Below are 19,346 nucleotides of genomic sequence, written 5' to 3' on the forward strand. Positions count from 1 at the left end.
CCCGACACCCCCGACACCCCCGACATCCCCGCTACTCAAACTGAACTCTCGCGATATCAAAATAACGATCAATTTACCAAAACTTAACATTCTCTCTACCGCGAACTTTTCTCTTTGGTTCTGTAAAAATGGTCTTTCATTTCGAAACGAAAACATATGTCAGAGGAAATTGCACCGTGTTTTCAAAGACGTAAAGAACGTTTTTGTTCAAAAGTTGACAGCGTCAGTCGGAGTATGTGGGTCTTTGTTGCCATACCGCATTAACGGACGCGGTTCCCAATTTAAAAATGTGCCATTACAAATGGATACAGGGTTCTATTTCAAGCGATTAACTGACTTTAGTCAGTGTAATTCGGTTATTACAAGACTGACGGTTTACCCTAGGTCACTTCTCGAATGTAAATAATTTAATCTTCGTATATTTCTTCCAATCCATCATATCAATTGTTACAGTTCCGGGAATTTCTACTTTTGTCCAACGAATATTTATTGGCTTACAGTATTTTTTAAAAATAAAACATGCAAATAATTTGTACGCTGCACTCGGTTGTGACACATCTCATTATAATTTGAATAAAAAATTGTACAAACTGCAAAAACAGGGAAAAATAAAATAGTTTACATGTTTATTTTTTTACAAAAAAATGTAAAAATAGGTTATCTGAAATGTATTAGGCGAATTATGCACAATAATTTATAAGTACTTTCTTGTCCCAAATTATCCTATTTACACTAATAATATCATTTTCGAACGCTACAATTTAAAGAGTTCGTTATAATAAAAAATAAAAAAATACAAAAAAAAACTTAGCTAATACTTTCAATTTTTTAAATCGCAACTGAAATAGGTAAATCTTCAGTCTTGTAATTATTTTTTCAAATTAAACTCCTATTAACTATTACAACTCCTTTGCATTTAACAATATTTTTCTCTAATGGCAACACACATACTTCGGCGGTTCGACAAACTTTGGGAATATTGATAAACACGAAAATGTCGATGTTATTGGTAACTCGTAAAATATTCCAAACTTCTAAACAGATATACGGTGAATGATTTCGGTACATAATTTAATTTTTGGTATCACTCCATACATTGAATGACTTTTCTTTTTGTGATAGAACTGTTTTCAATTTTTCAACAGTTTTTAAAAATGAATACAGTAATGTAATTATAATTGAAAAAAATACAAAAAAAATTACTTTCAAGTTTTAAATTGATTTCAAAATATTTTTTTTAAATAATTTTTGTTAATCACTTTAATTGGATTTTTTTGTTTAGAAGTTTGAACACCATGTAGTTTTCTATTGCCGAACTGCAAATTATTATCTTCCCTTTCACTCTTGACAAAACTGAGATAATATTTGTATCGGCAATTCAAACTTACATGTTTATGTAATTAGAGGGGTATAAATCAAATTCGTTTCAGTATTTTTTTTTTATTTTTTAAACTAGACGAAATTTAAAAAAATAATAAAAAACACTTGGACTGAAACGAATTTGCTTTTATACCATTGTAGTAATATTGATTGTGGAAAGGCGGCACAAATATATTTACTCCTCGTTCAATGTTTTTTAGGTTAAGGCACTTTCTGTGAAGCAGCCTAGTCAACCCCTTAGTGTCCCATACACGTTATTACCAATATGTGTCATATTTACTATGTGTCTATCTTAGTGACAATTGACGTCACATTTTCTAATTACATATTTGTATGTTAGTGTTAAACGCTTTGAAATTTAAAAAATAATTGCATTATATGTGTCGCTTTTCATAATTTAAATTAAAGGCAAGTCGACAAATCACGGGTACGTAGGAACAGCTTGTTTTGCAGACCATAGGTTCTATAATCTGGCAATACCCGTATTTTATTGTTTTCACTTATGCGATATTATATTGTTTTAGGTTAATGTTTTGTTAATTGATTTATTTTTATAAATATATTTGTTATTCAGAGGTTATATTTGTAAATTATTTTTGTGTGATGGATTAATTTTTTATCTGGATTGCATTTGTTTGGACATGTCTGGCAACACTGGAGGCATAGACAATCCGAACTGTTAAGCTATTTAGTACAATGGTTGTGTTTTGTATTTAAGTAATTTGATAGTTTCGGTTTGTTAGTTTATTTGTATCTTTTTAAGATGTAGTGGTTTATTTACAAAATCCTATTAATGACAATACACACTAAAAAAATTATTTTTGTCTTTCTTTAAATTTAAGATTAATGTATTTATATTTTCATATATAGTTCTTGACATTTTTTTTATTAAAAATTTGAAGTAATAAAACTGGCCACAATTTGTATTGTTTTTTTTTCATTGTAAGGTCGTCCTTGTCATTCATATGCTTAGGTAAATATACTGCTATGTACTTGTGTACTTTTTTTATATTTCTTCATACATATAAATGAAGTGTGCGTTAAGCCTAATTTTAAATTTTAGTGATCTCTGAAATAGGTTATTTAATATTCTAGATTATTTCATAGTTTTTAATTCGTAAATAATTTTATTTATTTTATCGATAAGTTATATTGATATTTTTGACGAATACACATAATTTTATAAAAAATTACATTGAATTGCTTTTAAGGAGAAAGATTTTTCAAAAACCTTTTTTTAAACTTATGTGTATTCTGAAACACGATTCTTGCCTTATAAGACGTTTAAAATGTAAAGTTTCAATAATTGTTCAACTTAACGTATTTTTTTATGTTCTAGCAATACTTTTTCATACATAGGTTAATAAAACATTCCGTAGCAGCTGTTGTAGGTCAGAAGTATGTTAGAATTTAACTCATATTGGAATGGGAAAGTGATTTGGGAGATGGAAAGTACTTATAAAAGTTACGATTGGTTTAAAATGGTGTGTAAATATTTTTTTTTATTTGAGTTCTAAAAAGCGTAAGTGGTCATTTCCACTAGTGACTATTCATGCTGTCAGTGGAAAGACGGTTAAATCCATACAAAAGGATGTTAGTCCGTGGCAGGACTAAAGTTGTGAACCTGCTTTTTCAAAATATTAACCCCCTAAGTTTAATGGCGTTAAAATATATAGCATTAAGCGTGACGCAAGTGTGGGGCTTTTCATTAAAAAAAAAATCAAAAATATGCTGTAATTGCTAACTTCTTAGGTAACAAAGAAGTGTGTGTTTACGCTTTTTTATAATAGTATAGATTGTCAAATACTTAACGAAACGCAGTTTTTGCTCAAGTTGCCATTTGCTTTAATTTGTAGTCGGTACTTTTAAATTGCATAGGCTAAAACTAAACAGTAAATATATTGTCAACATAAGCGACTAATTCAATAAAATGTACTGTGGCTTTATGTTGGAATGCAAAAACGTTTTTAATGTTTTGATATTTAAAAAAAAGTGAAAATAATATGATATTAAAAAAATGGAGAGTTTTTAGAGTAATGTACCACGCCATTTTAAATCAACCGTATAATTAGATTTAAATTAAAACTATGTTATTTGAAAATCTCATTCGACGCTTTGTATGTGTAGAACGTAGTTATTTAACTTTTAATGAATAATCACTTGAATATATCGAATTTAACTGCATACATTAAAAGAACACCCCGTATCAAAAGGACGCACATTAACAAACGCACTTAAGATAGTAATACATCTATATAAAAAAAATACTAAATGCTTATACTACATCAACACAGAATAGTTGAACTGATCTGTTTGAGATTTAGAACAAAGATTACGTTCTGAAATAGCACATAGGCCCAGTTTTAAAATCTGGTATTGTACAAAAACATTTTCTATATGACTATCTCAAATATTTTTATCTAAAATTATTTTAATAAAAAAAAAATCAAAACCGACTTCCAAACATACACTAAAAACAAAATATTCTCAAAAAAACAATACACTAAAAAGTAACGAAATAACTCCTTGAAAATAGTAAACATCCCTTATTGTAACTGTTATGTCTTTATTGTACAATTATTATAACTTTGATGTCGGTGTCAGCCAAGGTATGCAGTGATATTTCTACGTAGGGCTTTCTATATTTTTACTTTACCTATTGACAATAGAAAGTATAGTAACGTTTATGTAATGAATCTACATTGACATGAAAAATAAACATTATAATCGACCTATATTTTGACGATGTATTCAAGTGGTTATATAAATGCTTGTAGTAAATTTGCAATTAGTGTACTTTTAATATTCATGTCATTGGTATATTGTCAGTTTTGTAAGTGTAATTTTGTCTAGTTTTAGTCTTATTGATGAATAAACTCTTACCAAAGATTATTGGTAGTTTTATTTATATTCTGTACCTAACCTTTTTTTTTATAACATAAGGTGGCAAACGAGAAAGCGGCCACCTGAAACCGCCAAATTGGCGAAGCGACCGCTGCCCATAGACATCCGCAATTGCAAATGCGGTGCCTACCATTATACGACGGAGGAGGAGACGCACATAAAGAGGACATTTCCACTTCCTATGCATCTCATCCACCGTCAAATCCACTTCCCCTTCCCAACCTCTTCTTATAAGAAAAGGGTGGAAAAGAGAAAGGGATTTGAATTAGGCCTCCGGCACCACACTCATCAGACGAAACACGGAATTGCTTCTATTTCACGCATGTGTTCTGTGTGGTCGTGGTATTACACCGGGCGTGCCGGCCCTGCAGCGCTAAGATGTTAAAGCGGGCACTACCACTGTTAACCTATCCTATATAGTCTGTAGACGCTAGGAAAAGGTTAATATATCCAAATAATAAAATTGTTTTTAGGCAGATATTAACTACTACTCTTTTTATTTTGATTTGTCCCTATAGCTTTAATTTCTTTACATTTATGTATGTACAAGAGTACATCTATTGCAAGAAAGCAGGAAGAAGCAGATGGACCTCGTTGACCACCTTTGTGTTCCCGCCGCTCGTTTTACAAAATTCCAAGATAGTTCTGGTACTTCCACCTCCATTTATATTTTTTTTACATTCATTGCGAGAATTTGCTTAATTATTACTACACCTTGATATGCCATAGGGAAAATTCTACAATCAGCCACTAAGATATAACCCTCGTTCAATGTTTTGACATGAATATTTACGGATATTTGACCTTTATTAAGTTTTTTAAAGTATTCACCTCAACAAAAGCTAATTTATATTCATAATTCTCGTGTTGAACTGCGGAAGGTTCCAAAAAGACTATACCATATATGCTCATGTAAGGCCACGTTATACCTCTGTAAACAACCGCATTTTTAAACTTATAAGAGAAAATGACAAAAACATGAGTTTTCAGTAAATAACTAAATACTTTTCTCTTTACTTCAAGGCAAAGTTTTGATTTAATTGTGCACCAAATTTGTTAAATCTATGACATATCAAATGCATATGCCCACACCAATTTGCTTTATTACGAAAAACTATTATATTGTGGGTTGATATAAGGTCATTTTGATATAAAGATTCTTCGCTTCCGATGGCCCGCCATTTGTATATCCGACCCGTACAAATACGGAGATATGAGATTTTTTAGCCCAAATTTTAACACTAGAGAGCGTGGATGTGGGAGTAAAATATTTTTAAATAATAAATTGTTAGGTTACTAATATTATAAATGCGAAAGTTTACAAGGATGAATGTTTGTTAGAGTTTGTAGCCTAAACTACTGAACGGATCTTGATGAAATTTGAGTTAGACGTACAGGATACTCTGGAAGGACACATAGGCTACTTACTTTTTTTTAATTCCATGCAGACGAAATCGCGGGCGAAAGCAAATTATTAAAAAAATTGGGAAGTGCCACTTTGCACTGAATATGAGGGAACTCAGCAACCCTTTTATGTTTGTTACCAGTGGTATTAAAAAATCTGCATAAACTCGCTTCTAATCCTACTGTTTTCTCAGTTTGGTTATAAATAATTGCACAGTCGGTGGCATGATGACTCAGTCGGCGGATATGGTAAAAACTTGCGACAACTGATCGTATCTCGATGTTTTGATGACGAACTATCTTACAAGGATTATTGGAATAACTTCTTATTTATTTGTTGTACTTTTGTTGAGAATATTCATAAAACATCATACGTAAGGTAATTTGTCAATTGTTTTAAAAAATAAATGGAAAGTAAAATCGCATCCATTAGTAAATAAAAAACAGCAGGGCTCATTGTCCGATAATCCACGAATTAAATGAAAATATGAACGACACATCACTCAAATCGATGAAGCTAACTAGGCTAGGTCACAAAGGACAAACAGGTACGTATAGACCAACAAAATTACCCATACCTTTCGGCTACAAATAAAGAAATTAAAAAGCGTTGAAAACTAACTTCGTATGCTTAAAAATACGAATTACTCGTTAATCTACCAACGGTTAAAACTAAATAACTATGAACGAAATACAGATGGAGCTACAATTTTTTTTTTCTTTTAATAATGTCGACTAGCATAATGTGGCGTTGCGTTACCATTTCCTTTCGTCTGATATCACAATCGTAAGCTGCCAGTGTGAACTTCGAACGCGCGGCCGCTCGACGTGTGCCTTGTCCCCATTAAAAAAACAAAATGTTCTATGGTGCACAGATTAAAAAGGATATCAATTAATGTGATTGTGGGTAGTGTCTAAAATGTCGACTCTTTTGAAGAATGTTACGAACTGCATTTGGCATGCCTTCGACTCCTTGCAGAATAACGAGGTCGTCCATAAATCGAAACTGAAGGTTTGCTTGTTTATTTATTTTTTTCACATATGTAAGTAATAAGTATTAATATTACCGTAATTTATTGGAATTGTTTTAGTTTTCTTGATCTTATTAAAATTGGTGATATTAAACATAGCAAGTATTAAAAGTTAAGAATCTATATCTATATTATAAAGAGGAAAGATAACTCAAAAACTACTGCGCCGATTTAAAAAAATCTTTCACCATTAGGAAGGTAATTTATCTGTGAGCAACATAGGCTATATTTTCTATTATTTTTAAATTCCACGCAGGCGAAGTCGCGAGCAACAGCTAGTTCTTAAATAATTACAATAAAAATTGCGTGACTTATATTTATTAGTAAGTAAAACATGTTTTTATTTCAATAACATTGAATTTGTACTAAAATAAATAATAAACAACAATATAATAGGAAAATAAACAAGGAAAACGAAAACATTTAAATCAACTCACCTCGCTACAAGACGAAACTAGGAATAACTACCACTTCAGACCTGTCTTGTAAGATCATATAAAAAAAAGTTATCGAAATCACAACTTTTTTGCCACACGTTACGTACCCTATACATTTTCCATGTTTCAAATAAAATGTAGAGATTTGTGAAAAAAAAATGAAAACACACAAAATAAAACAATTTTCTGTTAAAAGTACATTACCAATATTTTGAACAAATCAAGCATTAAAATATTAAAATTATAAAAGTTTAAGTGACAATAAGTCAATATAGACTTTCCTTCCAAACTACTTTGGTGATCTATTAAAGGGCACTGAGCTATATAACTAAGGCGTGCCGACGCAGCAATATACCTATAGTTGTGAAAGAAAGGTTTTATGTTTAATGAAAGTTGTTCCAGCTATTTTCGGCGATATTATACAAAAATACAAATCTTTGTTCTTTAGTATAAAACTAAGTGATATCTCCGTTTTTAAAAGCCATAATTACGACAAAGTACAATGTTTCTAAAACAGAAGCGTAATATTTAACCTCTCATATCAAATGAATCATAAATAGCCATTAGACAAAAATTAACATAACCACATTTACACAAGCTTAACTAAACAATAATCGCATATTTAGAGGAAGTTTGTGATACAGTTATGTTTAAATGTGATAACAATTTACTACATGAGCCTAAAGATTGATGTTTGAGCAAATAAATTGCTTTAACGTCGACAAAGAACATGGATAAAATAATTAAATGAACACAAGCGTGTTAATAGACGGCGTGTAAAATTACAAACGTTTTGTTGACTATATGAAAACTTACACCATTAGTTAATTACAAACTACAATTGTGTTTTTATGTCTAGCTTCTATAGCTCATGTAATGTACAAGTAAATAATAATTTAAATACTGTGAAAAAAATGGAATAAAGGATTTTCTTACAATAAATAAAACAATGCATCACGTCCCAATTGAAATACACAATTATTATTTAAAATACATTTACGAGTAGTTCAACTAAGTAATTAAACTATTGATTTATATCAGTTTTATTCTTGAGACTAAGCAATTAAATCTATCACGAGTGTTATTTCACCACATATCGTAAATGAAACAACTAATCAAACCCAATCCGATAATAATAACGAAGTAACGGCCCGAGCCTAGACTCCTGAGGGAGCCCTCGAGCTTAGTTCCTCATAAACGAGGTTTTGACTAAGCGCCATCCGCGTTCGGCCACCTCAAGCCCGGTGGGGCTGTAAATGCCTCTTCAAGGCAAGCAGTGACAACTCAGTCACAAAAAAAACTAATTAAATAAAGCGTAGCTGCTGTAAACATAATTTTATTCATGCCCCGCATCCTGTATCAAACTCTATACTCGTAATTGCAACCTAATTGATTTAAATGGAACTTGTTAAAACCACCATTGCACTATTATAACCAATACAAAAACTAATCTGAAGTAAAATTAGCAAACGAAAACGACTCATCGGCTATTGCATTAGAATTTTTGATAATCAACTAATATATTAATCGGGAAAAAACACATAGACTACTCACTATTTTTTTTTAATTTCACGAGTATGATGTCGCGGACGAAAGCTAATAAAAATAGTGGAGTTGTGGAAACTAAAACCTTTTAAAACAAATAAAATATTTGCAACCTAAACGACAAATACCACAGTCACCTAACTTTGATTAAACTGACATTGGCAAGGCAATAAAAGTTAAACCAAAATTTAATTATCTATACTAATGTTAAAAAGTCAATATTTGTATTTTTATTTTTGTATGTATTGGAATAACTCAAAAAACATATTTTTATTATTATTTTAATTGCACCCGGGCGATATCGCAAGCAACAGCTAGTAAATGATATGTTCACTCACTCACACAAAAATATCACTGGCACTTTAATTTCTAAAACTGGTGATATGATATATGAGGTCTTCTTAAAATGGTCAAAGCAGCTCGCACAAGAAATTCTATGAGCATTATTCACTGACCCTTACCAATGGTTCTACTGCCTTACCGAGCTTCTTGGCGTCAGCGCCAGAATGTAGCTTCGCCTTAAACGTTCATTTTGTGCTATTTTATTGCAATTTATGTTACAACCCACTGACATATACTGAATATATTGGTAGCTGTTTTCACCACATAAATGTCACTAATTGAGGTATTATCGCTCTCTCTCTTTCTTACTTTCTACTTGATGAAATTCTGTATTCTTGTATTTGTTAAATTCATTGTTAATTTGTATTACAGGCAATTTAATTGCTTCAAAATTAGAACGAATTGGACATGAAATACACTAAATAAATGCTATTTAAAAAAGTAGTTTTTATGTGTATTTCAGTTTCTTATAGCATTTCAGAGGTAGGGCCTGACCCACCACTGACTGATAGTGGCTCAGATAGCTTAAAAAAACGTCACTGTCAGGTAAGGGAACAAAATCCGATATTTCCATCACAAATTTTACATGTTGGATTGTTATCAGCAAATTTACTATTTGGTGAGACATGCACTAAGAGTTACTAATATTTCTTGTCAATATTATCAACTAGGGTCTCAATTGATGGCAGGATTTTTTTTTTAATATTAGTAGATCTTTGTTAATTTACTAATATTTCCTTTAACCATTCCAACTAAGCTCTATGCTTGTGCTAGGATATTGTTCAACACGACAATAGTCGAATGGTAGGATTCGAACCTTCGACCGCAAGGTCGATAGTCCGTACCCCAAACCATTAGGCTATTGGCGCTTAAATCTTTGGAATTGAATCTACAATAGATAGTTCGTAACTAAAATCTATCAGAATTTGTATAGTGTATAGGTCACTTATCCTCGCAGCTAATGACGACACTTTATATTCCTGAGATTAACAAGAACCGCATTGAAGCGATCATTGCGGTTCTCGGGATAATCTTCCTTATTTCCTTATTCAATGTAATGAAGGTTTTTTTTGTTATTCTTCATTTAACGGTTCATGATGATGAAGTAAGTTGGTATCAAAGCAATCATAAAGCAAGTGAGCACTTTACCTATTTACTAATGTTATAAATGCGAATGTTTAGATTGATGGATGTTTGTTAGAGTTTGTAGCTCAAACTGCTGAACGGATCTTGATGATATTTGGCATAGATGTAGAAGACATTCTGGAAGAACACATAGGCTACTTAGTTTTTTTTTAATTCCACGCTGGTAAAAGCTAGTATAGTTTATATTGTTTGTATTAAATAGCTAGTAGTTATTTCAGTTATTTTTGACTGTGGTAAGTCATGGTTATTTTAGCACAAAAAAATAAAAGGAAATGATGTCTTCCTAAATATTTGTGGCCTATGTATTTTTAAAAGCAGAAAGAAAAAAAATAGTTAGTGAATATGATGAGAAAAAAATATTGATGTTACATGTTCAATGCAACATTGACTCCATTTGCAAAATGTCAAACGACGTCAACTTTCTCGGAACTCGTTAATAAAATTCGACATTTTCCGCGCAAATAGACTATAACCGTACAAGACAACTGCCGAGCGACCCCGACAGTATCGAGCGGTGTAGCCCGGGATATCATTAGGGTTTTATGAGTATGTTTTATTCTAACGAAATTATATAACACTGAACGTTGTTCTAGAAAGATCTTGTCATAACTCTAAGAGCATACAGACTACAGACTTTTGTCGGTCGGTAGTTTGATCAGGTTGAATCCGACCTAACTATCGAAACAATCGAAACAAGATAATTGTAACGTACGCCATACATTCATTAGCGGCCGATTAAAATGTCGGTTGATAAAAAGTCTACGAGGGTTCTATAGTGATATAATTTCTTTAAAGGTAATATAAACTCACTTCTATACCTTATTTCTTCAAGTCATATTACCATATGAATACCATAGGACGAATGCAGCTAGTCAACTCGGTAAAGTGTAATTTTGCTATACGAATCAATTGATCGTCAGTTTATAAGGATAGGGAATAATCGTACAAATAAAAACTGTCCATAAATTGACCTTTATGGCCGATTGACCTTTATTACGGGACAAAGTAAATTGCCTGGAAGAAAAACTCACCTTCTATAGTATTACCGTGTCGCATGTTATTGTTCAGATGTTGAATTTGTTATTTATTTAGCTAATGTTGAAGGAAAATAGTCTTTATTTGTAAGATAAATAAAAATAGGTCATTTTATATTTATAAAGGGAAATAATTTATTATTTAACACAGATCACACCTCTCTAATCTAAATATCTAGAATCTATATGCAAAAGGATGCAATTTAGAAAATACAATTGTACAGACGATGGTACAAAATCCGTCTGTAAAGATGAATAATAAAGGTGATTAAACCCCTCACTGGAGTTACAGAGATTATAATAATATTTTTGTGCAGATATAAAACAAACTTTAATATATAAAACTTCCTCTGTTCTTAAATAAAAGCGCATTCAGTAAAAAGTAATGTGTTCGCAGTGAGGTCAGCTTTAATCTGGCTGACCTCAGCCGGCGATCGGACACGGCCACGAGGACTTTAACTATAGGTTCATTTGTGATTTTTACTTGTTTCTGTTAAAAATAAGCGTTTCATACAATATATTAAATCGTAGATTTAAGAAAAATAATTGACGTATTACTTTTAATTAATGTTTTTGACTACGTGCGCTATTTTTTACGTCAGTAAAATCGCCAATATTTGAAACTAGTTTTCGCCCGCGACTCCGTCCGTGTGGAATTAAAATAATAACAAAAGAGAGTTGCCTATGTATTCTTCCAAACTATCATCTATATCTATACCAAATTTCATTGAAATCCGTTCAGCCGTTTAAGCTACAAACTCTAACAAAAATCCATCTTAACTTTCGCAATTATAATATTAGTAAGATTGACATCACGTAGTTAAGTACATTTTTGCCACGCTAAACTATTAAATTTAATTATGTTTGTTTTTATTCAAAAAATGCAATTTTTTTAATCTTTAAAGTAGTTAAATTAATTTTCATTATACTTTCTTATTTAGGAAGTAGCAATTTAAAACCGCTCCTGACCTCAGATTAGTGAACTAACTATATAATATCGTTTTACATTAACCTTTAGAGTATCAACTTTCAAAAACAAATTCAGATTTGCTTATCGTTGCAAAAAATGCTTCCTGCTGCAGATGACTTAAAAAGCAAGACTATAGGTTTGACCTATACATCATATAATCAGAGAAATGAATGCCAACCAAGATACTAAACACAGGATCTTATAGCCAAAGATGTTGATTACTGTCATTTAGTCCATAAGTGTAGATATTTCATACTAATCCCATACAATATAAGACTAAAGGAACAATAATATTTTTAGCTAATAACGGCTGAGTAATTGTAAATATTAGTAAGCGCCGTTTATATCGACATAATTTTATGGAAATTTGGAGTCCAAGCGAGTCCATTTTAGTACCTGTTACATTTAAATGTAGTTACAGTAATCGGCCATAAGTGTCCATTTATTACCAAGATGCCTAGGAACAACTCAATAGAGACCTTCCTAATAGAGATTTAGTGAGTAATAAGTGATTGAACATACATTAAGGGACAATAAAGTACGCATTGATTACATGCGCAGGTTGTTGTGTTGCGATCAAGTCATGACGCAGCGACGCCAGACCAACGTGGGAGTGGGTGCGATGTGATTTGTATGCCTCGCTCGAAGATTAAGTTGTTATCACACAAATAGCTATGAAAGATATATTTTTTTGAAACTAAACTATCGCACAGCTGTTTATTCTCGCTTGGATTGCTATGCGCTTATATGTGTGCACACTACTCGATTTTTAGTTGTGCAACTAAATAGTTGAATTTGCTGTGAAAAAATCGACAATCGCACAACACTTGTCCGATAGTTTAGTCAAAGGTGTACGCCTCCTCTAAATACAAGGAACTGATTTTAAAGTTACGTCTTTTACATTTACACAATAAGGTTAGTAAAAATTGAGTTTCTTATTTTTTGAATCTCTTAAATTAGTTTAGATTATTCAAGCCTTATCTTATTACTTATATTCCGTATTCAAGAATATGATAATGTAATTGAAATACGTGAAGTAATTGAACTTAAAAGTTAAAAATCGTCCTTCACTTGAAGTTTATTTTGTAAAGTTATTTAACATGCAAGATGACAAAGAAACATTTTCTAAAAAAACATTCATTCCCCGTAACGTTTTTGTTACTCATATCATAGTAATCGCCTAGCTATCAGTGTAGCAGTGGTCTGCGTGATATCCTTGCATTGAAGCGATGACTCATCTGGCGTCGCACTACGACGTCGTCTCGGCGTCGTCGCACAAATACATTGATACCGTGCATATGTCGTAATCAATATCTATATGATTCTGTTTAATAGAAAGCTTTATCACTAGCCCAGTAAACTTGTGCTTAGAAGCTACGTATAGTATAGAGGACGTTTATTTTCTAGCTGTTGCCCGCAACTTCATCCACGCAATATTAAGATAAAAAAAGGAGCATATATGCCCGTCTATGTCAGCTTCCCTTCAGTGAAAGTCCGGTCGAAGGTCGGCCCAGCCGTTTCGGAGATTACCCGTAACAAACGCGGCTTGCGGAAAGAATTAAATTCCATTTTCGTTATCAGCAACACACATAAGTACATCATCTTTTTATATGTATAGACATAGAATCTGCTACTTTAAATATACGAGGGTGAATCAAAAATTTATTACATGCGAACGAACTGACAAAAACAAGTGACAGTGTGCATAAATATAGTGTGATAGACACTCTTTAATTTGACTATCGAACTTGATCCAAAAAGGTTTCATATATATGCACTTCTAAGAACTTTTTGATTCACCCTCGTATGTTGACGATCATAATGCCATTAGAGAAATCTTTACGAATTTTCCATACATGCTAAATTATAGCGCTTGACAGCTGTAAGACATAACATCCGAAGTGGGTGCCGAATTTAATTCTTTGACTGCAGAGTTGTACTTTAAAAAAGGAATTACATTTTAAAAGAACTCACAAAACATGTTAAAAGTACTACGAGATTTACACTTGTTCAACTAACGCATATAACAATAACTCTGCTTATCAGCATTCCCGAGTGCTGAAGTCACGTAATGTAAGCACAAGGTGACGGCAAACCTTTTAGCTCCTTACTCATTAATTCTAACGATAATGGTTGACATAACACGTAAAAGACAAAACGAAAATACCGAGTTGATGACAACGAGAGTTATCGCTTTTGTTTTTTTTTTAAATGACTTATTGTCATCTTCACCAAGCGGCACCAAAAGTATTTTTAGATATGTATGTCTTTGTTTAAGGGAATTTCAAATGGAAATAGAGAGATGTTTTAATGTATTTTTTTAATTGAAAACAGTACTTCCGTACTTACTAACATGATAAGAGGAAAGATTTGTATTTTTGTATATATTGGAATAACTCAAAAACTACTTGGCCGATTTTAATAATTCTTTCACCGTTAGACAGGTATATTTTTTTTGCCAACATAGCCTATGTTTTATAATAGTTTTTTTTTGCGAAAACTGGTATTTTAATAAGAAAAGTCAATGGAGATTCACACATGTAATACGTCATTATTATTTTCCCAGGTGTTAACAGCGAACATCGGTACATTACTAGACTTGTACGGTGTAGAGAAGGGTTTGGACCACTTCAGGTCCTCTCAGGAGCTGACATTCGACGAGTTCCGCTACTACCTGCAGCATGAGGTGTTCAGCTCGCTGCCGAAGACCGTCACACTGCCGGTTGTTAGGGAATACGAGAAGAAAATAAGTGAAGTAAGAATTACTCCTGTTTAACACGTCCCATGTCAGAACTCACGAAACCACTAGATGGCGTTGATTGGACTTCTTTACTAGACTTACCTAACAGAAAGATATTATCCGGAAATGTTTACTGGTGTAACTAATGTGCTTTTTGCCTTTCCTTTTCCTTCTCGATAACTCTTGTAAAGGAATAAAACATGGTAGATAAAACGCATGCATTAAATTGATAGTAACAGTAAGTACAGTCGGGAAATCTGGCGGTGTTTTACCAGAGACAAAGAACAAAAATCAAAACATCGCATCTTATAAATGTATCTGTACGAAAAAGTCGGTTATGGATACAGGGCTAGTCTCTTTTTATTATAATCCCTTTGTTTGCACCAATCATATATATATATAATAGATAGCAATCTAATTAGTTATTTGTAGCAAGAGAAGTCTCGTTGCAATGAACAAGGCAGTTATTCCTGAAAGGGAACACCGCAGATTTAAGCAACTGTACCATACATGTTCGATACTTATTTAGTTGCACAGTTATTTAATGAGAGAATATTATAACACGGTTCTTATATAGTCTTAATTACTTCTTAATTTCAATTAATTAAGAAGTTTATCAATCGTCATTCAACCATAATCGTAAATGGGTAATGAATACAACGGGCCCATACATTGCTGTGACGCACAAGAAAACTATTGTCTTTAACGCTATGCCATCGCGTACGTAATTAGATACTGATTGTTCTAATGAAACACGAAACCGGAAATTATTCTGTGTTGTATGTAAATATGCTTAAGGATATTGTATTGTTCATTTACGGTTAGGAAACATTAAAAAAATTAATACAAAATATGACAAAAATCCAGTATTTTATACTAGCTGATCCCGTGGGGCTTGATCCGCATGAAATTATGAAAATTTATTGTTTACATTTCTCAAATTATCTATAGCAAACGTCAAAATGACATGACTTGACAAACCTTGGCGTTCTTTCTTTCTTGATGTTGGCAGCAACTTATGGTCTCTTTCCCATATTAGGGTTTTTATCCATATTATTTACCACCTAAGTTTATTGTCGTGAAGTCGTGAAATATATATCCTAAAACGTGACATAAGTGTAGGACTTTTTATTAAAAAAAGGGTAATTCAAAAATATGCTGTAATTGCTGACATCTTAGGCAACAAAGAAGTGTGTTTACGCTTTATTGTAATAGTATAGATAGAAAATATTTATACCTCCGCACCCCATACCTACTAAATTGTCAGACTAATCATCCTTATTCAGACAAACTAAACTAGACTTAACACCTAACATATTTAACGTTTCTCATCTTGTATCAGGTGTGTTGGTTTGTCTGCCGTAAGAGCCTTTTGAGCCGCGACAAGCCCGTCTTTGGCGATGACTCCGTGTTCAAACTCTTCAGAATCTTCTGCCTGCTTGCTGACCTTGTCCAAGACTCTGAAGAATCAAGCCGCTATGTGGTAAGAACGATTAATAGTCGCCGTGACTTCGTCCGCGTAGAATTAAAAAAAAGTGAGTAGCCTATGTGTTCTCTACGTCTAAGCCAAATTTCATCGAGATCCATTCACCCGTTATACTACATACTCTAACAAACATCCATTCATCTAAACTTTTGCATTTATAATCATAGTCAGATTATCATGCAAATAACTGACATGACACGTGTCAATTCAAATTTTTAACATCGATATTTGATTGTCATTTTTATTAATGTTTATTGTAGTCACTCCCAGTTTTATCCGAATGAAAATTTGACAAGAGACACTTCGATCTGTCAGAGATTATGTAAGCTTTTGTTTTTTTTCTGACGCGAGTACCTAATCTTTGACACACCTAGATTTGTTAAGTGATTTTGGTATTGATTTAAATGATGTAATATCTAAACCAAGGCACACTTTGTTAAAAATTCTTTGCAAACATTAATTATAATTGAAAGGCGATAAAAAATTAAATAAGTATTAACGCGTATTGAGTGACTCTCGGGGGCCCTTATGCCTGGTAACTCCATGGAGCATCCACCGAAGCGATCTAAGAGCTCGGTGGCCTATCAATCCGGTATTAATAACGAAGTAACGGCTCGTGCCGTGGCCCCTGGGGGAGCCTTCGAGCTTAGTTACTCATAAACGAGGTTTAGGCTAAGCGCCATCTGCGCTCGGCCACCTCAAGCCCGGTGAATCTGCAAATGCCAAAATTTTAAAGAAATGAAATAAACATAGCTAGCTTTTAAATCAAGTCATGTTCCATTAAGTGTCAGCTGTCCCGATGCGTCATACATTAAGCTGTAACAAGCTATATGATTCATACGGAAACTTTCTCTACGCACAATGTACAGAAAGTATTTTCTCCCGACTATATCAAATAAGCTTAAGAAATATAGAATACAAAAAACAATAATAATATCACAAAATAAAATCGTATTTTTCAATTGAAATTACAGAGTCTGGACTAATTTAAACAAACATTAACCTACCAAAGATTTAAATATTACACAGATATTGTTTTTAAAGCTATGTCATTGTGCAATAACTACAGTTAATAAAAAAAATACATATGAAAGAATTAATGATGTTTTCACGCCAAACATTTATCGCGCATGATGCTTGCAGATGTGAACCAATAGTAAGGAACAAGGACTGATTGTACAGGTCATTGACACTATAAACTAACTTAATTAGACCACGCACTCGTTACTTTTATTGCAAACAGTAAATTCATAGTCATCTTAGCACGTGTAGAATTGTTTTCAAACATAATTTATAGTTGTAGAGAGATGTATATGTTTATGCAATAATTTTGTCGCCGGTAGATTGAGAATGTGGTTAAATTACAATTTGCCTAGCCCATGTTATTGGTATGTTTATGTTTATCTTTTTAAGGTAGTGGTTAAGGTAGTAAATTTCCGTAAAGTTGGTATCATAAAAGCTCCTCAAATAATAAACAAACAACTGCTACATTAAATTAAAATAATGAGTTCCTTTGTTTTAAATATTTGCAGGTGGTTCTGCAGCCATCGGAAGCGGGCATAGTGGCGGAGCAGCTAGTACTGTGCCTGGGGCTAAGGTGGGATGCGGCGGACTGGGAGGCTCTGGGCAGCTCCATCGGCCACTTCAAGTGGGCGGCCTTCCTCGCTGTGCTCGAGGCCAAGTACTGCTGCGACCATCAGCACGCTGAGGCCCTTGTGGAGGCCGTCGACGAGATATACGATGTTTTCATCGAGGATATTATAAAGAAGGTGATTTAGAGATTAAAACAAAGATCTCTTCCTTAAAAAAACTATAATAATTGAGCTTATTAACTCCGGCTGGATCTCTCAGATCGTGCGGATTGTGGTCAAAAAACCTTATTTCTAAAGCGGATAATCATACTAAAATAGTAAATGTGAAAGTTTAGATGAATGGAAGTTTGTTAGAGTTTGTATACTAAACGATGAAATGTGATATAGATGTAGAGGGTAGTCTAGAAGAACACATAGGCTATTATAACTTTTGTTTTTTCGGCGAAAGCTAGTGTTATATAATTGACTTCTCTGAATTTGGTAGATTCTTGGAATTCACCTTCTGTTATTGCCATCTTATTGTTAATTTCTTCTTCTGTCAGGGTTACCTGTACAAACGGGGGTACCTGCTGCCGACGATGCGGGAGTACTGGTGCGTGCTGCAGCCGTGCGCGCTCACCTACTACAAGAGCTCGGCGCAGCGCGAGCAGTGCGGCCGCGTCGCCATCGACGAGTACTGCTCCGTGGAGGCCGCGCCCAGCGCCGGCGACGGCAAACTGCAGCGGTTCCAGCTCGTCACCCCGGAGAGGACGTTCGAGTTCGCCACTCAGGATCATAAGTACGTGATTACCAGGACTTACAAAGGCCCAACGTTCGCATTTCAATAGTCTTAATCTATTAAGAAAGTAAGTTTTAGTGGCTCGATGTTTTAGAGCCCGCTTTAATATCTTCGCACTGTTGGGCCAGCTCGTCCGGTGTAATACCACGACCACACAGAAGAGATGCGTCAAGTGGAAGCAATTCCGCGTTTCATCTGATGAGCGTGATGGCGGCCTGATTTTAGTCCCATTTTATTTCTATCCTTTTATTAATAGGATCCTTTTATTTAGTGGCTTTGACGGTGGAGGATACACAAAGGAAGGGGAAATATATGTGCGTCTCCTCCTCCATTCATTAAGGGTAGACAATGCATCTGCAATCGCAGATGTCTATGGGCTGCGGTCGCTTCGCTATTTCGGCGGATTCAGGTGGCCGCTTCCTCGATTGCCAACTTATAATATGAAATAATATTCTTGCATAGGGCCGAGCTTAATGATTATTTGTTTGTTATTGAAGCAATGTTGTGTCGTACCGCAGGAGCCGGCTGCAGTGGGTGTCTGCGCTGCGGCAGGGGGG

At 33.5% G+C, this 19,346-nt stretch overlaps 1 protein-coding gene across 1 annotated transcript in view; it reads left to right on the forward strand.

The window, feature by feature from the left end:
- The first annotated feature begins 6,477 nt into the window (after nucleotides 1-6,477).
- The window catches only part of LOC106108420 (switch-associated protein 70-like), a 14,421-nt gene continuing 1,552 nt past the window's right edge, over nucleotides 6,478-19,346 (forward strand). The window contains exons 1-6 of the mRNA XM_013289585.1: nucleotides 6,478-6,700; nucleotides 14,760-14,948; nucleotides 16,276-16,416; nucleotides 17,952-18,188; nucleotides 18,554-18,789; nucleotides 19,308-19,345. Coding sequence (XP_013145039.1) covers nucleotides 6,608-6,700; nucleotides 14,760-14,948; nucleotides 16,276-16,416; nucleotides 17,952-18,188; nucleotides 18,554-18,789; nucleotides 19,308-19,345 — 934 coding nt within the window. The 5' untranslated portion in view covers nucleotides 6,478-6,607. The remainder of the gene's footprint in view (nucleotides 6,701-14,759; nucleotides 14,949-16,275; nucleotides 16,417-17,951; nucleotides 18,189-18,553; nucleotides 18,790-19,307; nucleotide 19,346) is intronic.

Source organism: Papilio polytes, unplaced genomic scaffold (assembly GCF_000836215.1).
Source record: "Papilio polytes unplaced genomic scaffold, Ppol_1.0 DF821511.1, whole genome shotgun sequence".
Lineage (NCBI taxonomy): Eukaryota > Metazoa > Arthropoda > Insecta > Lepidoptera > Papilionidae > Papilio > Papilio polytes.